This window comes from Bombus vancouverensis, chromosome 7, assembly GCF_051014615.1.
Source record: "Bombus vancouverensis nearcticus chromosome 7, iyBomVanc1_principal, whole genome shotgun sequence".
NCBI lineage: Eukaryota > Metazoa > Arthropoda > Insecta > Hymenoptera > Apidae > Bombus > Bombus vancouverensis.
The window spans coordinates 17,877,679-17,905,028 of NC_134917.1; the positions used below are offsets into that span (position 1 = coordinate 17,877,679).

At 36.2% G+C, this 27,350-nt stretch overlaps 4 protein-coding genes across 9 annotated transcripts in view; 3 read left to right on the forward strand and 1 right to left on the reverse strand.

Moving 5' to 3' along the window:
* Positions 1-1,887: 1,887 nt before the first annotated feature.
* Positions 1,888-16,223, forward strand: Zip99C (Zinc transporter Zip99C). 4 transcript variants are annotated; one of them, XM_033333022.2, is made up of 5 exons: positions 1,888-3,183; positions 12,365-12,475; positions 13,708-13,976; positions 14,066-14,627; positions 14,728-16,223. In XM_033333022.2, the coding sequence occupies exons 1-5, from the start codon at positions 2,961-2,963 to the stop codon at positions 14,904-14,906; spliced, it is 1,344 nt and encodes a 447-aa protein (XP_033188913.1). In that variant the 5' UTR covers positions 1,888-2,960; the 3' UTR covers positions 14,907-16,223. The 4 variants fall into 4 exon arrangements, with proteins under 4 accessions (XP_033188913.1, XP_033188923.1, XP_033188951.1 ...); XM_033333032.2 differs by having other exon boundaries at positions 13,711-13,976; XM_033333060.2 differs by lacking the exon at positions 1,888-3,183 and adding an exon at positions 6,385-6,676.
* Positions 16,224-16,262: 39 nt separating this feature from the next.
* On the reverse strand, positions 16,263-18,762 carry Sil1 (Sil1 nucleotide exchange factor). Its single transcript, XM_033333013.2, has 4 exons — positions 18,426-18,762; positions 17,733-18,013; positions 17,398-17,660; positions 16,263-17,321 (listed from the first exon to the last, which is right to left on the reverse strand). The coding sequence occupies exons 1-4, from the start codon at positions 18,547-18,549 to the stop codon at positions 16,622-16,624; spliced, it is 1,368 nt and encodes a 455-aa protein (XP_033188904.1). The 5' UTR covers positions 18,550-18,762; the 3' UTR covers positions 16,263-16,621.
* Positions 18,763-19,405: 643 nt separating this feature from the next.
* LOC117156246 (nucleoplasmin-like protein) lies at positions 19,406-23,649 on the forward strand. 2 transcript variants are annotated; one of them, XM_033333124.2, is made up of 5 exons: positions 19,406-19,601; positions 19,860-19,975; positions 20,798-21,011; positions 21,443-21,519; positions 21,815-22,018. In XM_033333124.2, the coding sequence occupies exons 1-5, from the start codon at positions 19,580-19,582 to the stop codon at positions 21,899-21,901; spliced, it is 516 nt and encodes a 171-aa protein (XP_033189015.1). In that variant the 5' UTR covers positions 19,406-19,579; the 3' UTR covers positions 21,902-22,018. The 2 variants fall into 2 exon arrangements, with proteins under 2 accessions (XP_033189015.1, XP_033189006.1); XM_033333115.2 differs by lacking the exon at positions 21,815-22,018 and adding an exon at positions 22,364-23,649 and having other exon boundaries at positions 19,409-19,601.
* Positions 23,650-23,765: 116 nt separating this feature from the next.
* LOC117156262 (uncharacterized) overlaps positions 23,766-27,350 on the forward strand; it is a 52,411-nt gene continuing 48,826 nt past the window's right edge. The window contains exons 1-5 of one of the 2 annotated variants that reach the window (XM_033333133.2): positions 23,766-24,225; positions 24,294-24,435; positions 24,499-24,893; positions 25,010-25,212; positions 25,357-26,028. In XM_033333133.2, the coding sequence (XP_033189024.2) occupies positions 24,112-24,225; positions 24,294-24,435; positions 24,499-24,893; positions 25,010-25,212; positions 25,357-25,612 (1,110 nt within the window). In that variant the 5' untranslated portion in view covers positions 23,766-24,111 and the 3' untranslated portion in view covers positions 25,613-26,028. The remainder of the gene's footprint in view (positions 24,226-24,293; positions 24,436-24,498; positions 24,894-25,009; positions 25,213-25,356; positions 26,029-27,350) is intronic. The other variant, XM_076619826.1, reaches the window with a different exon arrangement.

Sequence of the window (27,350 nt, forward strand, 5' to 3'; positions counted from 1 at the left end):
ATTACCCTTTCATTGTATTTATTTTTAGTCACAGTTAGATCACGAAGAAATGCAACAACCTTTGATTGTATAACTGTGTGATCCGTAAAACACAGATCGTTTCATCGTCCAGTATGTACTTTAACAAAAAGAAACAATTTGGCAGACAAATAAGGAGTGTTAATGATGACTCATAAAAAATATAAATTTATATTATTTTTATTTTTTTATAATATACCGTAAAAATATTGCGAATGACAAACGCCCTGTATGCGTGACAGTTGTTGAATATCTTTTTGATTGCAGGCCAAATAGGTAGCATTTGGCTTGGCGCCATTAGCAATTTGATTAATTAAGGCCACATAATGTACGAACACTGACAGTGACTTACAAGATCTTGCACGATGTACGCTAACTATGTCCAGTTTGTTTATAATTTTTTATCGACATAAATATTTTCTTCTAGCGGACGTGTCTTTAAATGATTCATTATGATTCTCAAATATCAAGAAAACAAAATATCACAATATTCCGTAATACTTTTTTTTAACTATTTCAAGTTATCGAAAAGTAGAAAAATAATGGGGAAGATAGAAATTTATAGACTTATTAAGTTTCTATACGCATATGTTTGCACTTCATAAATAAAGATGGCGCTAAAGGTACTACGTTACCAACTGTAGGTTTCGATTGAAGAAGATACACTTGTCAAGCATTTTTGTATAAATATATGTATGTACATAAATAATAGTTTGCAATTTGCTATATGAATATTATTAGATATATATGCATATAACAATTTAAGGTACATGAGACACAACTTGTAGATGGATTGAGATTTTTTAATAATGCGTACTTCTACGAGCAATTGCGCGTTTTACCGGACGGAAATCTCATTTTTCATTTAATCTAGTCTTTGCATATGACTGCACAATAGCAATATGTTATCAGTCATGTTCATTCTTTCCGCTCTTTGCTTTCGTATTTATTAAACTTATCAGTAATAACAGTTGACAGCCAATTGTTATCTAGCAGTAAAGAAAAGTGTATATTTATACGTTAATCGATGATCGAAATGACGATCGTGAAAGTGGGGTTTCGCAATAGATCGCAATATTTATTTCGCTATACTGCGAAAAAGATAATCTGAAGAGCATTATACGTTTAATTTTATCTGCAAAAGATGCCACGTCGTATAATTACTTACGTCCATAGTATTTAAAAATCGAATATTCTTTTTATCTTGGCAACGATGCAATCGAAATATATACACATCTATTGACAAATAATACGGGGAAGTAATGCGATAAAAGTACCAAATATGTATCTTGATGCAATGAAATTAGTTGTCACATGGAGGCCATTTTGCGCAAAATTGGAATGTTAAATTAAATCTATGTACTCTAAAATTTCAATAAAGTACTTTACATATTTAAAATGCAAAAAATTCTAAAGCTTTTATCTCTCCTATAGTTGTACATAATTGTTTCAGTACTAAAAGTCATATTTCAATTTACCTCGCATTTAATTTACATGTAATATTTGTAATCTATACTATACATGTACATACGATATATACATGTAGGCATATCTAAAGATTTATAAGGAAGTACAGCAGCGCCTCTATGAACTTCGATAGTGATGAAAATGTATTTTCCTTTTCCTTTTTCGCCTATTCTTTTCAAAACATTTCCTTGGAATAAGCAATTAATTGTCTCTTCATTGAATTGTATTGAGTTCATTTTCATTGATTTAAATTCATCTTGATTGTTTTTCCATTTCCTTTTTCTCTTTTCCTCTTCTATCCTTTGTTTATCTTTTTAATCCGCGGCAGACATGTTTTTCGTCTCTGTTTCGTACGTAGAGCAATCTGGTGGAGTGTTTTAGTAGCTATAAAAAGGACTGCTTTCCTTGCAACACTCATTGGCTGTTGCATCGTTGTGGTGAATGGGTGATATAACACATTGTTTCTTGTTTAGCAAAATAAACTGAGAGTACAAAAAAGGACAGAGTAACAACATTGCAATTCTATTCGTTGCTCGGTGAGTGTCGCATTCGTTGTGTTCTCACACTACCAGTTCGAGACGTATATAACCAAAAATATAGAGTCGCAACTTCTCGCGAATACATATGTCCCAAGCATATACTGTGTGCTGTTGTGTAATCGTGTTTATCAGCTGTGGCGGCAAAGGTGACCACTTCACCCCGTCAGTGATTCAGATTTCTACAGCGTATTGAGTACCCTGATTAAAGACGTAACAAGGTAAGAAGACCAAGAGACAAGATTGCATTTTGCTGCTGATATTCTAAGGCGAACGTCAATCTGCATTATACCCTGATTTCGCTGGCATGAAAGACTATCGTGACAAATGCGAATCGGATAAGAAGTTACATATTGAAGAAAGAGAAAAGGAGTAGAAGAAGAAGAAGGCGTACAGAGAAATACATCGTCGGACAGTGTCATTTTGATATCTATCATTGGAGGACCGATCTTGCAGCTCTTATCCCCGCATCGCGGCGGTATGAAATAACAAGAGGCTTGATTTGATCGACAAAATCGACGAATTTAGTAGAGGCGGCGACTGTCTGATTTATAGCGTCCGTACTCAGTCCTCAGTGTAGGCTAGTCGGGCGCACAGTTGTCGTTGTCTCGACAATTTCCAAACGGTCGTAAAATTCTTGGCAAATCTTTTCCTTAACAACTGACGTTTCATTACTCGAGATATTCTCCAAACATTTGTGTTATTTCCACACATTTAACCAGTGAGAAAATACGAGTATTTTCGTAAAGGTATTCGGCAGAGGTTATCTTTAGATAAACAAACCACGAAAGTAGAAATTTCTTGTGATTTTTGCTAAGTACATTTCCAACGAACTTTGATAAGGATCATAACATCAAGGAGAAAACCACAGAATCAAGAAGATTGAGAAAAGATAAGTGTTTTTTGACAAGTTCGGTGTTTTATACACGACGCACAAATATGGCGACAGACATGTGTATGCAACAGAACTGTACCTATTCTATCGGATTTTTGTATGAAATGATCACAGAAGAGATGTGGACGCCATGGAAGGCGATGGTGGAATATTTCGATTACACACCATGGCTGTTTGCTTTGCTTGGAAGTACCCTGATTGGACTGACTGGTATTTTCCCCCTATTTATCATCCCCATTGAAGAAGGTGCCAACCTAAGGACCGGAGGTAATATTTTTCATCAATGACACGTAATTGATTCCCTTTTTCCTTTGTTATCATGTTATTTTTTTTAATCAGCATGAACCTATTAAATGATTCATGTGGAATCATGATGTTTTCCTGCTGCGAGGCATTCTGACTATCGCTAAGGGAGGTTATGTATACAGTGTACTTTCATTTTACCGCGCACGCGGGAAATAGCTTCACAATAGGTTTAATACAGGTGATCTGTACCAACGAAGTAATTTGTTATTTTATAGCACGATGTTTATGGTTAATACAATGCTTTTACTTCTTTTATTTTAAACTTTACGTAGAGATTTCTTTTTACGTATATAAATGACATGCGCGTATGAATTTACCGTAAACAAATGAAGTTCTTCAATGAAAATGCTTAACACTAATTAATGTGTTCTTCAAGCGTGTTCTTCAAGCGTGATCTTTGAACGACGTTTTATTTGCTGGAAGATTAGATTATTAATAAGAACTAATGAAATTAACCATTTCTTTTTAATGAAATTCTAAGAAGTTATCTAATCAATCTTTCCCGTACTAACTTGCAATAAAATATTATAAATTAAGGTGATAAGGGCCTACATAAGTAGTTTACCGTGTCACGTAAATTTAAGGGTAGGTTGATGAAATAAAGGGTAGGTTGAGTCGTAACACAACTACTGTCCTTTATTTTCTAGCATAGATTTACACTGATCGGCGAGATGTTCACTGTTCGATGGTTTTGTCTATTTCTCTCTAGGTGTTCTCGTCTCATTTCGGAGAAAAGCTCGGTGTGAGTGTGCCCTTTTCAATTAACAACGCGGATTCGCTGTTCGCACCTTCCGTTAAGAAAAGTGAGGGTAACGTTACACGATGCCAATTGGTTATAGGTCATGTTAATAAATGAAGATAGGAGGAGAAAGCCTCCTACCAACGTGGCTAATAGGTAACATTGTTTATGGGAAAAACCAGCTTTTTCGTTAGTCAAGTATTGAGTTTTTCCCATTACCTGCTTTCCCCGTAATTAGTAAGGACGTATGACAACCTAAGGGTTGTTTCAAGGGCCATCCATAAACAGATAATACAAAAATAATAAACTAAAAGTTTAAGTTTATAATGGGGCCCTGGGCTAATTGAGGGTACGCGGTGAAGACTTGCACACATCCGGCCTCTAATATGAATTGACGTTACAACCGCGTGGACGTAGGATGATGTTTTTCTTTAAGATTCAATGATCATTTGCAGAAGTAACAAATCGTTTTGTAGAATATTCGTTGCAAATAACCATCAAAACCCGTTAGAAAAATATCAATTAGTTGTGTACCGTTTAAAATATATTTGTCTTTACTTTTTAGTGATCGCTGCTGTTAGAATGTTTTCCACTAAACTTTAGCGTAATATGTCATGTAACCCCGATAATGTCAGTATACTACGTAGCTATTTGATAAGAATACGAGATTGTTGTATTCGAGGTAAGATAAACGCAAATATATACGTATTTACACGAAAGCGATTTTGTTACGTTTTTTAGACCCTAAGTTATGGATTGCAGGTATATCGTTAATAGTATGAATACCGAAACAATAATAAATTTCACAGATTTGAAATTCTTACTTCTCTAGTACGGATGTTTATGAAATTATAAATAATTTTATGATCTTTTTTCCAATGTATTCTTTAAATAGTCCGCGAACAGAGAATAGCGTATACATTTGCAAGAGATTACGTCAGATTGACAGTTATATTTCTTACTCTCCAACCGCGTTAATGCTCGTCAGTATGGCCAGTATCCTGTTTACCGTAATGTATGAAAATAGGATCATTTGCCATTGATTTTACTAGAAACGTGTGCTCGATCGAATCGAATGGAAAAGAATTATTCGAAAGACAAGAAAAACACGCTTGTTACACGCTTTCTTCCTATTCTATCCATTTAATCGTATAGTTCTTCTAGGAATAAAAAGATAACGGTGTTTCAACAGGAAGATGACGCAAATTGTTGGAAATTAACGTCGTTGTGTATCTCCTAGCGATTGTTTATAATGTCTCCATGCTGTTCGTTCTTACTTAGAAAAAAATTGTCTAATTTTGTGTATACAAGATTGCCATGTTCCTCGAAAACTACGATACCACGGTAGACGAGGTAAAAATAATGACGAGTTACTACGTAGAGTAGAAAGAATTCTTCCCGGTGCCCGAAAAGAAACGCATTCGGCCACTTGCAAAGAATCTGCTGCGCAATACTGCGCATATTGTTTACCCAGCCTTCGATGCATCGTGCCAAAGGCTTCGCTTGAAACATAATCTTGTCTCTCTCAGTGGAGTGCTACGAACTGCGCCAGAATACTTTGTCCTTCTTCGAATCGCACGAAGTTGATACCGTGTCGGTGTTGGAAGATAATTTGTATATTTGAATCACTTTCTTTTGTTTCTACATAAAACGTTTTATATTTTGCATTCGTGATATATTCCTTTGAATATTAGAAATATTACAAAGTTAGGATTGTGGCCAACCTGATGATGGATTTATGGTTCACCATGGAATACCGGATCGTGCACCCAAAGGAAGCGCCTGCCGTAACCGGTCAGGGAAAAAAAAAGACGAAATTTCGCTTCGACCCGATGTCAATGACCGAGGATTAATTCCGATCTGTGAAACGAGAGATATATTTTCTAGCGTTATTACGTGTCGGAGAGAGTAGCAGTCGCTGTTTCGTCTCGTTACGTAGTGATATCAGGTGAAATTAGGAAAATGCAGACAGGGTAGTCCATTGTGCGTGTACGAAACACGTTAACAGAATCCGTGGTCCGTGTTAACGCGCGATGACTCTTGTTCCACGCCAATGTGAACAGACAAGGTCATGGAACTTGCGTGGAGATGGCATGCATTGTAGTAACGAAATTTGTAAACTAGGAAACAAAGCGGGCAATGCAAATGTGATCTCGTATATATTCAACAAATTACGTTCATTTTGGCAGACGAATATCGAAAAAAAGCAAACCTTTTTATTTAACCTTTGAAACTTTAAATTTTCTTATTCGGCTGGGATTTTTTTCCTTTTTGCCTATTCTTTTAATTGATTTTTATATCATGATAAGATAATGAAATAGTTGAAAATATATAATAAACGAGGAATTACTAATTTGAAAATTTCACTTTGAACAAATAGAATAGGGAAGGTGAAACCGGCCTTCGAGCTTCCAAAAATCGACTAGGGGACGTAGAGGTAAAAGGTCGAATCGAAGCAACGACGGCAGAAGTGCTCGGATCGCGCCAACATGTAAAGTTCACGTGTGTGAATGGCTTACCGTGGCACACACTGTACGCCGAAGGTCGTGGAACCTGTTGGACACAGCGGAGAATACGAATGAAATTTCCAATTCCTCCGTGGGTGGAATGCACGTTGTATATATGTGTAACGTCGTTTTAACCGGTAGAAAGAATTCAAGGACACGAGGTAGTTGAGGCAGATGGTCTCCAGGCAATTTCGACGCCATTTCGCAGGTTATTATGTGAAAATTAGTATTACTTTAACCTTAACTGCATACGAAATAGATTTCTTTAATTTGTCGATTTATGCAGATTTATTTCTTCTTTGCATAGAGAATACGTTAGCGCTACGAGCAAGTTTGAGATCTTTTGTCGGGTCAGTCCTTTAACTTTTCTTCTGCGATGGTCACCCGTCAACCCGTACCTCTTATTCATTTTTACATGGAAACTTGCTACCTGAGATTGCAGGGGTCCCTTGGGTTACAAAGGGCATGCCCGAGTCTCTTATCGAAGAAAGACCGAATCAGCTGTTGCAGCCGACTTTCACTGGCCATCTTCCATTATGCTTGGGTGCAAAAAGGAGAAACTGTAAAAACGAATCGCCGCTGTACCTTTTCCGTTGCAAAACTAGTTGACAATAATTTCAGTTTTCGCTTTTACGCTATCATTGCTCTCGGTTTTACGATATGTCTCGCAGGAAATCCACTGCTTGCAGGGTCTTCGCATTGTTCTAGAATTTACTTGCAAAGCACGATCAATAGTCGTAGGTCCATTTAAACGGTAAATTACAACTAGCGAAACTGAATTTAAATTGTTTCCTGTAACGCGACTGTGACTCTCCGAGCCGTACAGTTTCTCGCAGCGAAGCGAATTGTTATTCTCGTTTATGACTCGAACGAGACCTTTCTTGTTCCTTTTTTCCCATATCTCATCGCCAGGCACGTGAATCATACGTCTGTTTGTTCTTGGCCAGTTTAAACATCGCTTTTGGTCATCGACATTTAAGAGCTTGTCCTCTTTCTTCTTCTTTCGTTCGTAGCGACGCGCAGGGGTTGAGAAAAGCCATTTACATCGCGAAACTGCAAATCGATGATGCAAGGTTGTGTAAGCCGATTTTCTGCCATTCAACGATCGGGGACCGCATTCTCGTTTACGTGTATCCCCTCGAACCTTCCATCTTTCATTATGAACGGCATTCCTATCGCGGATTCCGTTACCGATACGATCGTCCTTTTATACTTCTATCGACTATTATCTTTCTGATGCTACAGTCTTATCAATTACATCTAAATACTAGCAATTTCAAAACGTGAATTTAGATCGTTGTCTGTGAAACAGATTCCTCGAGTTAATAACATATATTTAGACGTATTAAAAGTTCGGATGAAAAAGGCCGTCCGAAGCCTTGGGGAATTAACGCGTTTAAGTCTATACTCCATCGTCATTACTCCATTTAGAACGGAACGATTGTTACGGACAAATCTGGAAATGATCGCGTGGATGGCGCGCGGAACGAAACAGCTTCCCTCGTTTTAACCGAGAGAACGACTGTTCTCGAACGAATCTATTATCGAGCGTGTCTCGCTGCTCTGCTCCACGATTTGCGTTCACAGATGCGTTCTCCATTTCTCTTTCGCTCAACCCGATCGCGATTAGATTGTGACAGGCGGTTCGTTCGTGGACGAACAACTTCAGCTGCATCGAATCGCGCGTTTAATTTCTTTCAATGCTTCTACACGCCATCCGATCGATTTTTCTATTTCAGAATCACGCGACACACGTACCGCGTTTCCTCGTAAATATACTATATGCTATATAATTTCGCGTGCAGGATCACATTTGACATTTGACGTTTCTTGGCAAAATTCACGCGAAGAACGTGGCCAAATTTTTCTTTCCTTGCGCGGAACATTTCCTTACGTACGGTTTCTTCGTTTCGTGGTTGGATTCGGTGTGCTCGATATCTTGTTAGTCGATTAATTATTCCATTGCGGACAATTAGGGAATCGTCTTTTAAACGATTCGTTAGATAATTATTATCATGCTCTGCCAGTGCTCTACATAGCGATGATGCTCTAATATCGTTCACAACCGCATATAGCTTGTTATCGAACGTTTTTTCCTATGCATCCGTGTGTTTATCAGGATCGTTTTTGGTAACAACGCGTCATCGTGTCTATTTTGCTTGACACTGGACCGAATTAGACAACGCTGTTCCACGCGTATTTAATTTTGCAACCTGCAAAGGACGATTCTCGTAGACTCGTGTCTGAGCTAAACGCGAATCTGCAAACTGTATTTTCTTAGGAAAGCGTCTCTCTACGGTTTCTGGGAACAATCAGTTTTGGGAATTGCCAACGAGATCAGATAATTCCGCGCTCTCTGCCGAATAAAATGATACGCGGTTATTGCGTTGCAAACGTTTAAACTCGTTTAAATAACGATCGAAGTGAAAAAGACGCCTAACACGCAGCATTTTTTACTTACATTTTTCGGTTTATTTAAAAAACTAAAGGAGAAAAATCAAACCCTAACACGCGATAGAGTAGATACTTTTGATAAGAAAAGCATCGGCAGAAACTAGAATATCACTGTCGAACCGTGTTATCGACGGTCTTTTTGCGACGCGATGTTTTTATCAATTATCCTGCGATATTTATGCACGTTAGGTACTGTTGCTCCATGCAATTATATAACGGCTGCTCGTAATGGCAAGAATGCGGAGAACGAGAAAGAAGTATTTCGCGCGTTCAGGCAACAAGGTACCTGATTGTTTGAAATTGCAATAGCAGAGTTTGTCACATGTTCGGAGAATACAGTGATTACTTTTCAAAGTGTAATTAACCTCTGATCGTGTGTTTCTGATAACTTCGTCGATATATAGCGTTTTGAAAACCAGCGAAAGACCTGTCGCTGATCTTGCGTAACTATCGGCAGATATAATTTATCCGATACGAAGCAATGAAAAATAAAAGGAAACAATGAACGTCAACGTTCTATTGATCGATTCCCGATACGGTATCGAATTATCTAGTTGATAACTTTGTAGCGACATTGTAGTTATTCCATCGCGTGCCGTCGTGTTTACTCTTTATTCATAACGTTTGTTCTAAATTACGTCACTTATCCCTTTGATTGTATCTCTATGGCGAAGTTCTATGGGTACGGTTTTTGCGATCAAAACATTGCAATTTCGATCAAGCTGCTGCTATTTTATATTCGCGTTTTCCCTCGGAGAACATAACGATGACTAAATTCGTGAAACTACAATCGATATTCTAATCTATGCAAATTCTCCATATTCCTGGTAAATACATCGAATTCCTACTAGCAATTTGTAACGTTGTATCGGTATTTCATCGTGAAAAAGGCGCGACGTGATTCTCAAACGATTCTAGGCATTTCTTGTAAACTCGGAGAGCTAAAACCGACGAATACTCATTATCGCGCGATGCAATTCGCAATTCGAAAGATAATACACGCATCATTGTCATCGTTCGGTAGTTTATCGAGAGATTGGCGTTGCTACGTTTGAGTAATGAAATCGCAGCCAAACAACGCGAGAATTGATTGTAATTTCAACAAATAAAAAAAAAAAAAAAAAAAACGTCTGTAGAAATTGGTAGAGGTTGTACGTGTATGTAAATTCCGGGGAATTCCGTTCGCTCTTAAAGTTTATGGTTTATCTCTCTTTCTCTTTCTTTCTCCCTGATTTCGCTATCGTTGCGTGTTTCAAAATCAAAACATCGAAACTGGGGAAGAGTAACGTCGTATATATCACTTGGCATTACGTGAATCGTAATCTATTTGAGCGACGCTTAATTCTTGATTTCTTCGTGTACACGGTGATTCGGAAGTTCCTTTAATTCGAAACGAATCGTAATCTAGATTATGTTGGCGAAATGATAAAATGATAGAAAGTGGTTTTCTACCTCTGGTAGCGTTTGATGCTACCAGCGCGAAATGGAGGTCAGCCGTTAAATAATTTACACGTTGTGGTTGAGCGATTATTTAAAAATATGCGTGTTGCGTAACATGCGAAAACAAGCTCGCGTTACTCGGCATCGTTCGTTTAATTGGTCATTATTATTATAAAGGAAACAGGGAAGTGGTTTTGTCGTTGGAACGATCGTTTTCGGGCAGCGCTTCGTCGTCAATTTTATTACTAACGACTTATTGTTCCGATGATCGATCGCGAAACCGTGTTACGGCAAGCCTTTTACGATTATAGTGGCTATCGAAGATTCTTAACGACGCTAACGATATAACTTTTTTCTTGCTTGATCGATGGGCGTTTAGTTCTAGCTAGCGCGACACACGTGTAATATTATATGTAAATGCTCATTCGCTTTAAATACAACTGAGAGATGTATAATCTACCGAACCGATGTATCGATTACGAGGACAGTGCAAGGTTCGCGTTGCCAACGAGAAAATTACTCGAAAACTAAATTTGTCATCGAAAAGAAGGTCTAGACACGCGGGTTATATTTGTAAAATCGTATATCGGAAAAACGATGATGCTGCTTCGATTAACCCTTGATCGGTAGATTTTTCAAAATACGCCTATTTGCTAGTTTGCTTATCGCTACGGCAAATGTTCTTGATCTCTGTGGACACGTTTTACGATTTTGTACGCTCGAACAATGTTAGACGCGTAAATTGACAGTCCGTAGCGGTACACATCTGCGTAACAACGAGAATTTTCCGTAACAGGTCACTGTATCCAGCAGGCCACTTAAACGAAATAAGCGTTTATCGCGTAAAATAATTAGCGCTACGGTAGTACCACTTAACGAATGCCATTCGCGATGAAGGCTAATTGATCAAAAATATGTATATCGATTGTTGTGAAAGCAGACTTGTTAATTGTTCCATATCATCGTTATCGTTGTTGCATATTTTTCCTGCCACTTCGTTACAGAAATAAGAATGCAGATATTTTGCAGTGAAATTATTGAAATAATTTGAATCTGAATATTTGAAAAACTCAGGCTGTTTATCGAGGCCAGTCTACTTCACTTTTTCTATATATTTTTTCTACAAGAAGTGGAGCAAGGTCTATCGAATAATTATCTCGTCTGCAACGAAACGATGAAATTATTTCCACTCGATTTTTAATAAAAATTACCACTTCTTGAACGCCTATTATTACGATTAAGTAAAACGGTTAGACACCCGCCTATTTTTTTTTAGGGAACAAAGATAATAACACGCTTTACGTAACCTACGATGAAATGAGATGTACCGTTAGATCGCGAATTGTAGTTGAAAAAGAGCCGAAGTATAATTGAATTCGCATATTATTTTATCGTTATTTATTTTAATTTAACGTTATTATTTTCAAAGTATAATTGGCTATGTGGCAAAATGAAATATCGTCCGATTAAATTTCAACTGTTGTATCTTTTCCTAATCGAAAATTCAGATAACTCGATATTCTATATATATATGTTTGTATCGAGATCGGTCATTCTAAATTATCATCGATTACTGAAGAGAAAGGAGATAAGGGCCAGATCGTATTTTAACGAAAGTATCCACGCCCATAAAGAAACTCAGTCGATGGTAAAATTGTTAACATCGCGCGATTTAGCTTGAAATTTATCGACTTCGTACAGAAAAGGCCGACCATCCATCCGTGCACAGACGCGTATGTGCGTGGGAGGAGAGTTAGAACAATTTTCTAGAACGTGTTCGATCTGTTAAGTACAACCTCTTGCACTTTTTCATCCAATGACGTGTAATTGTTTTCCTTATCCTGTACCCATGTTCTATCTATAATTTTATCAATTTTTCCGCAGAACTTGTACGATAATAATTATAACAATAAATTATATCGATCGATATAAAAATAATTCGTAAATGTTGCTTCGTTTTCTAGAACCTTCTTTAAGAACGCCGACCCTTTTTATGTTACAGATAGCGCTAATACATTGAAAATATTGCTGAGCTTCGCAGTCGGTGGCCTTCTGGGCGACGTCTTCCTGCATCTGCTACCGGAAACATGGGCGAGCAGTTCTTTGAACAAAGGTACGAAAATACTACAGCAAGGAAATGAAAAGAATCAGTGGCGCCAGCTGCACTCTTGGCAGATAATAAAAAACTATCGTCAACTGGTGGCTCGTTCTTGCTTTGGCGAATCATACGAGATAACGAACGAACCAATCACGAAGCACGAACAAATTTGGAACAAAATTCTCCTCTATTCTTTTTCATTCTTCTTCGAGTTCGGAGAATCTTGAAAGTTGTCGCAATTGAATACGAAGTGTTCGAAACGAAAATAACGTATATTTTCTATCCCTACCTTCGATTCGAAGTGCTATGAAATCTATACCATCACGCGCGAAACTTATCGCTAATGTACAAAGAATGACGACGTTTCTAGGGTGATCTAATTTAGTTCTTTATACGTCATTGACGAAACATTACCTAATACACAATGTGTACTATAGAGTTATGTAATGAGAAAGTTGCAAGGGGTAACAGCCTTGAACGATTTCTATTCGGGAAGACCCACGAGTTTATCGTGTGGTGGCTAGCGTCAGATAAAAGAAAGAAGTTTCAAAAAAAAAAATATAGGAGAATAGTGTCAAAGATTAAGTCGAGGTCGTTAAAGAATCAATCGATCGACGCAATATCCATGCATCGAGCGTGAAACTCGACTGATCTCACTATGTCGTTTAATCGTAAAGTATATATATGCAATTCGCATGCACAAACACACGGACTTGACAGTCGGTTTTATCGATCTTTCCTCCGCAAAAATTTGCAGTATCATCGTATAACGCGAAAGAAGCATTAAAGATTTCGAAACGATTCCTGCTAAAAATAGACGAATCTCTTCTTTTGCCTCGCCATTTTTGTGACGGTGTATTTTTGGTTTTACAATACGACTCGTATAAGAATAAGCAGCAATACAAATTTCAATCGAAGATCATATATTTAAATTACGGGCCACTTTGGCCTCAGGCTGCAATTCATCATATTAGATCTATGCTAAGCATGACTCGAGGCGATCCTTCACCTCCGTTGACTGCTTTATGAGCGATTCAAACGGCATTCTCAAACCCTATTGTATTTCAGTTGCGGATTTCAATTGCCAGCTGTCCTCTCCTAAATGAAACTGGCTCGTTTCTAGTCCACCTACAATTTCTCAGTTACCTTGGCCATCTTTTTCTCTTACAGATGACTGTGTCCAAGTCCTCTCTAAGATCTAGAATCGCTTTACACGTATCCGTTCAAGTTACGTCGTTTTGTTTCAGCAGCGGATGATAGACATCCGTCGATGACGTGCGGTCTATGGGTACTAGGAGGCTTCTTGGTATTCGTCATAGTGGAGAAACTGTTTGCTTTCGAGCAAGAAGCTGAAATCGAGGATACGTCCGTAAATAACGCAGAACTGTGCGAAAAAACTAGCACTGAAGCTGAAAAGGAGATGGAAAATAACAACTGTATTAATTTGATCGGAAGCAATCCGAAGAACGGTTTTTCAAAGCGACTTCCCAATGAATTTTCGAAAGCCATTAACGAGGTAATACGTCGATTGTAAAATAATGTATGATTGAAATACATCGTTCTTGAACACGATACTAATACAAGCGTTTCAAATTATTCTTACAGTTGCGGCCCTTTTTAGAAAAGAAAAACGGATACTCCGAACTGCCGAATAATTTCAAAGATAACCATAAGAACGGCTTCGTTAGCAACGGCATGAAGCCAGTATTAATGTGCAACGAGTTGTCGAATACCCTAAAAGGTTTGCCGTTGAACGAGGTAAAAGATTGTTTAAAGAAATTTGCGAAGAACGCTAATGGTTTTTCAACCGAGTTGTCGAAAGGTTATTTAAAAAAAGACAAAGCGGGCAAAGCTTCTAGCGATGAACAGATTGTTGCGAAACAAAAGTCCAAGCATATAACTGGCTATCTTAACCTGATAGCCAATATCATAGATAACTTTACTCATGGATTGGCTGTAGGCGGCTCTTTCCTCGTATCCTTCCGTTTAGGTGCTCTCACCACGTTTGCTATTCTCATACACGAGATTCCGCACGAGGTCGGAGATTTCGCAATTTTATTACGCAGTGGATTCAACAGATGGGATGCTGCGCGGGCGCAGCTTCTCACAGCTAGCGGTGGCATTTTTGGAGCCATGTCTGCAATAATTTTCTCTGGCGGTGAAGTAGGTAGGTATCGCTTCTTTAAAATTGTAAGGAAAACCGCTTGAGAATTTCTTCGCTCAACGAATGTACATTTTTAAGATTCGTGACAATTGTATTTCTTTAGGAGCGAAAACAAATTGGATATTGCCCTTCACCGCGGGTGGCTTTCTTCATATCAGCATGGTCACCATTTTGCCCGAACTGCTTAAGGAAACTACTAATCCTAAAGAATCTTTGAAACAAATAGTCGCGTTGCTCTTTGGTATTACCATTATGGCATTTTTAACGATTCTTTTCGATTAATAGAGTTACTTCTTTTAGCAATAGCATTAGGTACTACTTGTCGATATATATCGACACGTGTCGAGTGTAAGTTTTTGTTACATTAACGTTCCTTGATACGTGTCGGGACAAGTAATTCGAATTTGCCATAAGAAATTCTACCGCGTAATACTTGTTGCTCAATGATGGTGCATCCATGCCGGGAGACAGAGGAAACGAAGAACGATGGTTAACGACTGACCAAATTCATGTAGAAATTACTTTTGTACTGATTTTAGTTTCATATAAAACTTCATAGTCATCTGTATATTTGAAATAAGTTCACGTTTAGATAATTCGATAAATAAAAATAACGTCGATCTCCTTCTGCGGTAATTAATGTTCTTCTGATAGCGAGAGACAAAGAAAACAGGGATATCTGTACAAGTTACTTTTATATTTTTCGATCGTTTATCGGGGATCGTATTATCGGCAATTCGGTATTATCCATCTACATTGTTGCATTAAGGGATACTCTGTTACAAACCTGGCATAGTTTATACATAAATATACGTATGTTCCTCCATAAACAATCGAAAACTTGTTGCATGAAACGTCATTCCGTTTCTATGATATCGACTTATTTCGCACTTAAACTTCGTTATCTAGGCGTTACACTGTGAAACCAGTATTGACGTGTGACTTTCACGTTGTAAAACATCATCGTGTACATAATATCTATGCTTCCTCGTTTACTGTTAAAAAATATTGCAACTCAAAAAAAGATTGTAAATTACTCAAAAAGAAAAATAGTATATTTTGTGGGTACATCTATCGGTTTGTTCGATCATTCCGACAAATGTATAATTTAAGTTCCTAATGTATCGAACTCTTAACTACCTTATTGTGAAAGGAGGAAATAACATATTCCTGATGATGAACAATATGCGAAAGATATTATGTAAAATCTGTAAAATTGGTATGTAGATATAGAGTCATTGTATTTAATAAAATTTGAAAGATTATGTAAACTCAAGTATTTTAGAGAAGTTTACGAATTAGATGAGTTATTGAACGGAGATTCCATCTATTCTCCGTAGTCTCGTGTATTATCTAAAGGTGCTGGTTTTATAAACCGAACAAAACGCAATCCTTGTACTTAAAGGATTATTCTTTTACAACAAAAACCTTGATACATGAGCATCGTTTTTAAGCACATGTAAATAGAAATTCGGAATTACGAAGCTAGTTTAATCAGCGATTTGGCAAGTATATTTTCTATAAACTATGACTTCACGAACAAACTGTTCGTATGTAATCACTATTATTTGTAAATAAAGTATTTTATTCTATGATATATATCTTTGAACAATTTTTTTCTATGAAACAACACAAATGTGAACAGTAAAAAATAATTTATTAAATAATTTTCTTAAAACATAAAAATACACGACACTTTCATTTCCATTTACTGGATGGGTAACACAGATTTCTTACATATTATATGTACAGAATAATTTTCTAATTTGCATATATACACACACGCTTTTGTTATGATACATTGTACATCCATCTGTTAAAACTGGTAATAATTTGACAACAATGTTTGCGAAATATCCACGGCCAATATTCAAAATATTCATGCCAACGATTTTCTTCATCACGCGTGAAAACTTTGTACAATTATATCTACACGACACGAAATAAATACTGAAGCTCAGTCATTACGAACGTTTAATTATATCTTGCCTTTCTCTCTATAACTCATCGTGGGTAGTTTCGAGTGTTTGAAGCATGCCTATTAGTATATTTAAGTCATGATGCAGATCCAGTATGTGCTGTATAATGGGAAGAAATTCGTCTTTATGTTTTCTCCACTTGTCGATACAGATGGGAGCAGCAGTGATCATGCTATCAGAAATAGTTTTAAGAAATTCATAATTAGTTCTCAACAAATCACTAAGATCAATTTTGAAGCTTGTTATCATTAAATTGCTTAAGCGATCGCAATATGAATATTTTAATAATTTTCTCTCAATATCAGCAGCAGAATATGCTTTTACTCTTAGTTCTTGTTGTGCAACGTCGGTGATATATTCTATATGCTGTCTCTCTACAATTAAATCATTGATTAATTTCATAACTTTCATCTGTACTTGTAATTGGCCATCGACTAAAATTTGTCCAAATATTTCTACTCCTCCATGATCGACCCACACTTTTTGTGCTATTGGAAACTGCCTTATCAGAGCACCCAAAGCAAAGAGACATCTTGACTTCAAGTCTGATTTACTACTTGTAGACAATATATGTAAAAGTTTTTGAACAAGATCATTTTCCAGTGCTTTTAATTGCACTTTAGGATTAGATTGGACAGCTGCACCCAGAAGTCTCAAAGCTTCGATCTTTATTTCGTTGTTTGTTCCATTGAGGCACGGAGATATGATTTTATTCATACTGTAATTGAGAAATCATGAAAAAATGACTCTGATGTTGATATTTCGTTAGAACAAAAATTGCTTTTTATACATACCCTTCCATATCAGCAAAAACTTTGGCATTATCAATGTGATGAAGCAAGTATTCTAAATTGTACAAAATATCTAAAATTCTTTCTATTTCTGCAGTCGTTAAAATTCCCATAGTGACTTTATTTTTATAAGCTTGAAACTTTTTAATGTAGCTACTTAACAAGTCCGAATCGCTAACAGTAATATTTATTTCAAACGATTTAAATTCTTTCTTCAAAGCTTCATAGTCTCTAAATTTTTGCCTTATTTTTTTTGAGTGTTCGATCTAGAAATATTTACAAATGATTTAAACAAATTCCTTATATGTTATACAGAGACTATAGTTAAAGGTAGTTACATCTATTTCTGGAAAATCTTCACCGTCTTGTTTCATTTTTTTCAATCTATCTTTCAATTCTTCGATCGAGTAATTAAACAAATCAGACTTTTCTGCTGGTACATGATCTTTTTCTTCAAGGATTGTGTTCTCAGGATGCAACATTACAGAATTTGTATTCGTACTGTTCGAACTTTTGTTCGAATCCTCTTCTTTTACATTGTTATCGTCAATTAGTTTAGCTTCTGTTACTCCACTTTCAAAATTGTGTCGTACATGTAATCCTGCAGGTATAGGTGTACCTAATGAATTAAATGAATTAAAAGGAGAATTGATATAACAAGAACATAAATTGATGTCTTTTTTATGAATGAATAATTAAATTATTAAATTAAAAAATGAAGTAAATGACCAATCTATTTGCACCTTTAAATAAAATTCTCTATACGTCACTGTGGTACAAGTTGTAAAATATCGTATTTGAATAAACTGCAGATAATTGAGACGATAATAAATAAGAAGCTTACATAAAAACTTTTCGTAAACTTAATGGTACTGCGCGTAAGAAAATGGCCTGAATACTACAGACATATTGTCTCGAAGAAACCGTGATGTCAAATTTGACTGACGTGGTCTTACGAAGAGAACAATCAGTTGCGTAAAAAAGTAGTCCCAGAATGTACGTAGAACGAAAGTAAATAAATGTTCGCTTACCTTTTTTTACAGTTTGCCATTCTCGAGTTGGTACAAATGTGGTTTCATTTTTTTCAAGGTTTCCGAAAACTACCGGTAACAAAAGTAAACAAGTTAGAATAATCGTATTGGATTGCATTCTCATCTTTTCCTGTGGTTAACCGAGGGCTACGACTTTTCTCAAGATGCGGCGATGACTTTTCATAAAATTATTAAAATTCTCTTAATGATATTTTGTTAACTATATTACAGAAAATTTTCAATTTTCCTGCGAGTCTTTCATCGCGCTTTTGTTCAATTTAAGTATTATTCACGTGTTGCGTCCGATATTTATTCAGTTAGTGTGTCAATGTTAGTATCATGTCTTGCCACCAGGGCTTACGTAGACCAATAGTCGTTCAGTACGACGTTGCCAAATTTTTCATTCAAATTGTATTACTGTATATTAGCCGTTTTTAAATAATTACTTGAGATTGGTATATACAACAGACAAAATATTTTGGTACTTTACAAAAATATACATTCGTAAATATTTAATACTAAATTTCTTTATTATTTTCTTAGGGAAAAAGGATGGAAAGTAATCACATAATATATTCCACTATTTTGAAGGAGAAGTAATATTTTACTAAAAATGCAATAATTAAATCTTCCATGTTTACATCGAATAGGGATTAACATATATCAGTATGTACATATATATATAACCTTCTGTTTAGGAATAATTTATACGTTTAATTTTTTGTTATCTTGCGTGAGATTCTTACATTTATCGGCCAAGAATAATGATAAAAAGAGTGAACTTGGACAGTTATATTTTTCATTCGATTCATTTCTTTCATAACCGGCAGAATATTCGTGGAGGGGGGGGGGGGTAAATAATACCCGTCGAATAGTCTTCAGTGTTGTTCGTGATATTAGATGGCAACGCTGTTGATGATAGTTGAAAGTACATCGACCAATCAAAGAGAAGAACGTATTCTAGGCGCGCAAGGCTGAGTACGTGAAACTCATTTGCTACGCGTTCGTCTAGCACGTGCGACCACTGTTCTTCGCGCAGCGAACGTTGTGCGCGCGGCGTCTTTGGCTTCTCTACTCTCGTTCGGCACGCACACTCCAACGGGTTGCTTCTATACTTCCACTAGCGAGAATCCTTTAATATCAAGTCGATCGTCATGGCAGAAGAGTATCTTTATGGTAAATATTAGAAGCTGTGTTATCGGGAACGTTGTGGCTCCTTTATTTTGTGGAGCACGCTATTACTTTCGTCGTCATTGGCCATTCGACGCGAGCGGTATTATGGTCGAGACGCCGGCTGGTTTTCGGCCATTGTGACGAGGAGACCCCATTGTCCCCTAAAGAGCTAACGATCTTGATTTTTTTTTATCAAACTATGGTACAACGGCAAGCATTTACGATATTCCGTGTGCGTACTCTTGTGATTTCTGTGTTCAGGAATTACCCTCGAAGGACTGAATTCTAGCGAGGTATGGGATCCAGAGCATAAAAACGACGACTCAGACGGAACAAACCAACATTTCGGTGCCGATCAAAAGCTGATCATAAAAATGGTAAGTAAAAAATATCGATAGAAATTCACTGGAAATTTGCGTTATATTTTTTCTTCTTTTTTTTTTTTTATTGCTGCTTGATACATTATATACGTTTCGTTTGCTTTTCGTTATGTTCGGTTAAGAGTAACGGATTTTCATTAACGCGCGATTTCATCGAGAATCGCCCTTTTATTCGATTTGCGATGTATATCTCTGATTTATTTCCATACAAAGTTGCTGTATTTTTACGAACTCGCCAATATTTCGTATATGTGTCTATTAACCGTGCAAAAATATATGACCAATATTTGGCGTCACTAGCAATCACGATTTTTCGAGCGCTTTCATCACTTCTTGTTAGGTTTGCGCGCGAATTTTTAATCGTAATAGGAAATTAAAATGCTGCTCTTTATTATAGCCTCCATTCTTTGTTTTCACGCGCTAGAACCCTCTTTTTGTTTCCGAATTTTCGAGAAATGAAAGCAATGAAGATTTGTGATCTTGATGTTTGTTCCGTGAATGTATATTATTTACATATATTTTAATGTAAAAATATTCGCTAATTATAGATAAACAATCCAACGTTTATAAACGTATGTAAATCAAGAATGTTTGCCAAGCTTCTTTTTTTATAGAAGTGTTCATAACTGTTTGTAGCAGTGATATTTTACAATTGATTAGGATAAAGATTTTATTTCTACATAAATGGGACTCCTTTCATAAATTTGTGTAATAATTATACACAATTGTGGTTCTTGTTGTCATTGCCTTACATGAAACACTGTTATTTCTATATACATGCATATGTATGTATATGTACTTTTTTTATGTATTTTATAGGCTCTTCTAGGCCCAGAGGCTAAACCTGGTGAACTTAATGTATTACAAGTTGAAGCAATGGGCTTAAAAGGACCCATCAAAACACCGATTGCTCTACTGGAGATGGGAAAAACTGCACAGATTATTCTGGATCTCAGTTTTCCTGACCCTCCAGTCACATTTACTTTGGTTAAAGGAAGTGGTCCTGTTCACATAGTAGGACATAATCTACTTGGTAAGAACGAATATTGTCTATTGCTATATCGAATTTGGGATACTTTTTATAGCAAAACTTTAACATCTTATTTGTATAATTAAGTTTCTAATAAAATGTATGTTAAGGTATTGATACCCTTTTTTCGAGTAATCAATTGTATTAAATTTAAACATTACATAGAGAAGGGCGATAATTGCAACTGGACGCCTTTTAACAGTTGTGATAATAACAATGTAGCAAATTTAGATGGAAACTCGAACTGCAAAAGTATTTGAACAATATCGTCAAACGTTAAATTTATGGAAATACATATTTCGGAGCTCTTTTATCTAGTTATGATAATTGTTTTACAATAATTTGTCAAGAACGTTTTGTTTGTTTTCTTAGAAAATGCATATGAAATTAAAGATGTTGAAATAAACCATACAATATTAATTCGGATTTTTCAGGTACACACATGGAGGAGTTTGATGATATGGATGATGAAATGGAAGAAGAGAACATCGATGATGATGATGATGATAAGGTATAGAAATTATAATGATTAATCTAGAGTAATGATATAGATAATATGTACATATTAAAAGTTGTTGAAAAAATTACAATTAAAGAAAAGATTGTATTAATAACTGACATTCTAATTAGGCTTGCATAAGATCTTTTTGAGAATTGATATATGGAAAATGCGGAATATTTTCGACTGAAACAATTATATATAAATAGATCAACTTGATATTAGCAGTCTTTGTTATGCTTTTATTATGTATATTACCAGAGGTGATAGTATTTCATTTTCTATATATTAGGAATACAAATTTCAGGCACCGCAAAAGAAAAGAAAGCATTCTGCAGAGGGTAAAAAAAATGGCACGAAGCGTGCCAAGATGGATGAAGCTGTAGACAAATAGAGTCCTAATATTAAAATGCTGCTATTCAATCATCCCCGAAAAACAAGTTTTACCAAGAGTATTTTAAAATCCCATTATATGACTTAAAATTTCCCCGGGGGTGCGGGGGGAGGGCGGGAGGGCATTGAAGATTGAGGAATAAATGAAAGTCGTGGATATAACTTTCTGCGTTTGTATTTTCATTCCATGTGTCTTTTCTTTTTTTCCATAATAAATCATCCCATTTTAAAATAGTTGCTTTTATTCCTTACTTATCATGTTTCCTCCTTTTTCCATTTTTTGTGTTCAGATTATAGTTTTAGTGTTATAGGAACAGGAAATGCATTAGAATGTCAGTAAACAATACAATCTCTTATAAAACAAAATTTCGCATCTAGGTTTCCATTTTAATGTAACACTAGTACTTGAAACTTTGCGAAATATTTGCACAGTTATATTCTATTTGTTACTTTAACATGTTAGGAGCCAGAAGATGAGGAAGACGATGAAGATGAACCCAAGAAGAAGAATGCCAAATTATCAACTGGAGCCAAATACAAAAATCAAGCTAATAAGAACAAGAAAAAATAAGCACGAGCCTTATTATTATGGAAACAACAAACTTTTAAGTTAGGCTAAGCGTAAGTCCATCAATATCATCCGCATTTGTGCGAATCTAGTATCGTTTCACCAGATTATCAGACGACAACGTTGCCTTCCACGTTTCTACAACACAACTGGACCAATGAAAACTATTATAAAATATTACGCTATGTACGAAGAATAATGTCGCATTTCTTTGATGTATAAAAATTTTAATTATGTCATATGTCCGTTACGAACAGAAAGTGGAATTTATTTTAATAATATTTTTCCCAAAATGCCTTAGAGGAATGACCCGTATTAAACAAACTCTACGGGATATTAAGAATGTGAATCAAAAATTATTTTTTTGACAAAATTTTATGGAGTTGAAAGTTCAAAGGGCATTCTTCTGAGAGCCAATTGTATGTGTTAACTTGCTTTGTTTTGTTACGGGGCTGCTAAAGAAAAGAAAGAAGAGACCAAATTGTGATGAAAATTACTTAAAAAAAAAAAAAAAAAAAAAAAAGTGTAATGCGATGTAAAAACAAATGTGAATTTTTAAAAGCAAATGTGGAAAAAATAAACATATTTGGCCCAGTTGTTGTTAATAAAATTAGTGGAAAGCACGGACGGACCCACAGTGAGGTGTATTCGTATTGTTTCCTTTTTGTCTTCTCCGATGCCGTGTTCACACATCGATACTTCCAATGATGCGAAGATACACTATTCTAACGTAGTAATGTAAACGCGATTCGCAGAAAAAGAAAAAAAAAGATGAATTACTATGCTCCTTAAGGGAAAACAGAAACAAATTTCGAAGATAACGTTCCAGTGTAATTTATTATTTTCGTGTGTACAAGATGGGGAAAGGGTAATAGTCACAGAACCCTTATGCTAGAATGTTATTAATGATTGTAAAGAGGATAAAAAAAAAATGAGATCAGGATTTTAAAAAAGAAACATAGTTACGAGTCATCTCGATATTCATTCCATTTGATGAAAGATAACAGAAGAGGGGATTACACAGGTGTACTACACAATGTGATGCTCTTACATCAATGTCATATGCGATAAAAGCATATGTAATGCGTGCATAGGACACGCCCATACGATTGATAAGTAGTCTGTACACCTATTTTGTACATATACGATACAATAAAAAATTTCACAACTTTTAATCAGTATTGCACGATGTAATCTTTATTTAGACGCCTTTCCTAATTGTACAAGAAAAATAATGTATTCGTAGTTTGCAGAGTTTTATGACATCCAAGCGTTTGTCATTTGTTAGTACAATCAAAGATATATAATAATTATTTAGTGAAAATGATTTTTCGCCATTATGTGAAAAACAAAAATTGCCTGTTTATAAAATTCTCGATGAAATAAATACAAGCATCATGTTAATGATTTTTAATTTATAAGAGGTACATCAGCTTATCTTATTAGGAGAGTCCTGTGACTGTTTACAAACGAACAGAACCTAAAAATTTTATAGATTACTATATAACTAAATTTTTTAACATACTAAGGTAAGTGAAACATCATCAATGAAATTAACAATACGAAACATTTTGATGCGATGTAGTTGAAGGTCAAGAAAATTTCACCGCTGATCGCTAGCACGTAATATTCGCTATTATGATATGCAGAATATTAGTTGTAAAAACGGCTTGAACAGGAGTACAGACGCGAAGATTTTTCACTCAAGTAGACAATGTCAAGTAGCCAGCGAGAAATTAACAAGTTTATATGAACAAGTACGTTGAGTACGAGACGTTTCATATGGATATTTAATCAGTGGTCCTAATATATGTATATTTGAAAGGTGGCAGACCTGAAGGAAACAGTTGTATCATTAGAAAACATAATACAATTAAAGGATGTTCAGTTGCAAAATATGCAAAGAGATAATGGTCGACTATCGGCTGAATTGAAGAAACAACAAAGATACGTGAGGAACCTGAAACGTAAGACTTTGGAAACTTGATTCGAGTTCATCGCGATTCTTAAATGTATCGACTTAATTTCAGAGCAGTTGGACGATGAAAGATTCCTCTATCAGAGAGAAAAGGATTTCTTTGACAGTGAAATGCAACGACAAAAAGTACGATGTGGTGCCTCGAAATTATCTCAACGAAGAAAAGAATTAGAAGTAGTACGAGAATGTTTGGAAGATGAGAATAAATCGCTGCGAGAAGAATTAAACGAAAAAGTGGAGACAACGTACAATTTGTGTATAAAGTTTTTGCGAATGAAATATGCTAAGGATTCGTTGAGGGAGAAATTTGATCAATTATTGAAGGAGCATCTAGGAGTAATGTCGGATATGATGGAGAAATTAGACGAAGCAAGAGAAGAACTCAATATAATCGTCTCCGAAAAATTTCAAGACCCTTTACCTTTGAGCAAAGCAAAATTTTTGCAGGTGACTTTCATAAAAATGCAATTGATCCTAACCATTTCTCAATTGTATAATGTTTTATTTTTTATTTTCTTTTTTTAATATAAAAAGAAATCATTGTTTATCGCGTGAGCCCTCAGGTGGTGCAACGAAACGCTCGACTAGTTCACGAAAATGCGACGCTCAGAGTGCAAATACAGCAATTGACGTTAAACATCGAAAGATTAAATAACTGTATGCAAAAGACGAAGTCAGTGAACGTAGACGCAAAAATTATTGCCAAACTAGCAACGCAAAATAAAATAAGACGTAGCAAAGAATTTACAAAATGGCTACCGTTTCAGTAAGATCATACGTTTCGTAATAGATGTCAGTATATTATCTGCTTTTTTAAAATACATTTTGCTATCTTTTTTTAATGTTTTCCTTCTTGCATCCTACTCTTCTTTACCGCGAAAATTGATCGGACGTATTTATTTTCCCCTAGTTTATATGAAAAGGAAGTCGACAAAACTTTGTCTCTTACTAAGTCGTCGAATACCGAAAATCCCGTTGATTACTCTGGAGATGCGAAATTAGCGTCGAAATTTCGATCGGATAGTATAAAAAAGTACGCGGCTGCTGCGGTACAAGAAATTCAAACTGAAGAAACACGGAAATTGCGAACGGAACGTGCGCGCAGCGCACCAGAAATTCGACTATCGAAAGCACAACCAAGCTCGTCGGCGAATATTTGGGCATAGCTTTTGGTCGAATGAATGTACGGCATGCCGTAACGAATACTTAGGACTACGAATCTAGGATGTTGTTGTAAAAATGTAAATGTTATAATTATCTTTTTTATATTTATTTTCTTTTTCGTTGGAAACATATCGACTGTAGAATATAAAATGCGATGTATCAACTGTAGATTAAGTGGCGTGAAAGTAAACTGTTTAAACGTTGTTCCACCAGAGGGCGAGTTCGGTATGAAACAATCAGTTTTATTTGCTCGGTACCGCGTTAAAGTCGTTGTGTCTTAGTCGACTGTGTAATTTTGCGATAAAAATAATTTCAACAACCTTGGAAGACGAAAATGCTGCGGCAAAAAGACGACACGAAACATCCGGTTCGAGAAAAACTGCCGCATCGAAATAACGTTCTAAATCTTCCTTTTCTGGTAAGTAAATTAATTTGTGTAATCTGTACGTACACGGAACGGATAAATCGAACGAAATCAATGGTGAACATCGATCGATGCAAATGCGAGGTGGTAATTACTTGGCACGGTAAATCGTTTACGGATAATTCTATAGCCAATACGGGCAATGAAAGCCAAGCTTAAGAATCATGAAATTAGCTGATCTCGTAAATTCGTAATACGATATTCGAATTCTTGATCGCAATAACCTTCGAGATACAATATGCAGCGCCACCTGAGTATTAAAAATTTACGACGCGGAATATCGCGCAACGTTTTATTTCGAAACGACGATACATAATCCGAATCGTTAAAGAGAGGCGATTTCTAGGGATAAAAATTCTTCTTACTCGGACAAATAAAATATACCGATATAGAATAAATAAAAAGGGATAAGGGGAATAATATTCGATATTATTTAAAGGAATTAAAACGCGATAGCTACTGTCACGATATTCGCGGCACTCGTCGATAACGAGAAAAGTAAAGTCGTGACGAGAAATCGGCAGGGTCTCGATACTTATAAACGTCGTTACGACAGAAAGCCAGTGATTACGTTAGAACGACGAGAATTGCCGGTGTGTATACGAGGGTGTGGGTAAGAAGGCAGAGGAGAGGACCGGGTAGCTTCGTCTCGTTTCATCTTGTCGGTTCTCGTGCGGCGAGGAGCCGGTTCGAGGCGAAGCCGGGTTTTAACGATCGGTCATTAAGTCGCGAAGAAAATTGAGACGTCCACCTCTCGGTGAGCTCATACCCAATTGAGTAGCGGCCTTAATACCCCTTATGTATTATCCGGTAGGCGAAGCACCTTGTTAAACGGATCCGCCATTTCTTCTTCTCACTTCGTGTTTTTCCACGGTGATCGTGGCTCGATCGAAAACCCGACACTGCCGTAACAGTTCTTCGCTCCCGTTTCTTTCCTTTTCCTCGATAGTTTGTCCGCGACCATTTGAATTTCCATTTTCGCGTTTTATTTCCAATTGCCAACTCGCGGATTATCAATCTGTCCCTTATCGTCGGATACATAGATCTCAGTGTGAATTTCAATTTCGACGAAAGCGTCAGACCTTGAAACGTCGATTCGTCGACAAACTCTTTTCCTCCGGCTTCTCGAGGTACGATAGAAAATAGAAACGTAGAGACTCGCGTGTGTCTTTTTTCCTTATAAATACGTAATAATAACGACGATAGATCAACGAGGAATTCGGTAACGCGTGTTTAATCGTCACGTGACACCTCTTTTCCCGGTGTGTCAGATCTTTGAGTAATGGCCTCTTGGAGAATGCGAACGTCGATCCTGA

Coding starts and splice junctions, on each gene's coding strand:
- Zip99C (XM_033333022.2), top strand. CDS start 2,961: ATGGCGACAGACATGTGTATGCAACAGAACTGTACCTATTCTATCGGA. Junction 3,184..12,364: donor TGCCAACCTAAGGACCGGAG/GTAATATTTTTC, acceptor TTTATGTTACAG/ATAGCGCTAATACATTGAAA. Junction 12,476..13,707: donor GAGCAGTTCTTTGAACAAAG/GTACGAAAATAC, acceptor GTTTTGTTTCAG/CAGCGGATGATAGACATCCG.
- Sil1 (XM_033333013.2), bottom strand. CDS start 18,549: ATGAGAATGCAATCCAATACGATTATTCTAACTTGTTTACTTTTGTTA. Junction 18,014..18,425: donor ATGGCAAACTGTAAAAAAAG/GTAAGCGAACAT, acceptor TTAATTCATTAG/GTACACCTATACCTGCAGGA. Junction 17,661..17,732: donor AAGATTTTCCAGAAATAGAT/GTAACTACCTTT, acceptor AAATATTTCTAG/ATCGAACACTCAAAAAAAAT.
- LOC117156246 (XM_033333115.2), top strand. CDS start 19,580: ATGGCAGAAGAGTATCTTTATG. Junction 21,012..21,442: donor AGTAGGACATAATCTACTTG/GTAAGAACGAAT, acceptor CGGATTTTTCAG/GTACACACATGGAGGAGTTT. Junction 21,520..22,363: donor ATGATGATGATGATGATAAG/GTATAGAAATTA, acceptor TTAACATGTTAG/GAGCCAGAAGATGAGGAAGA.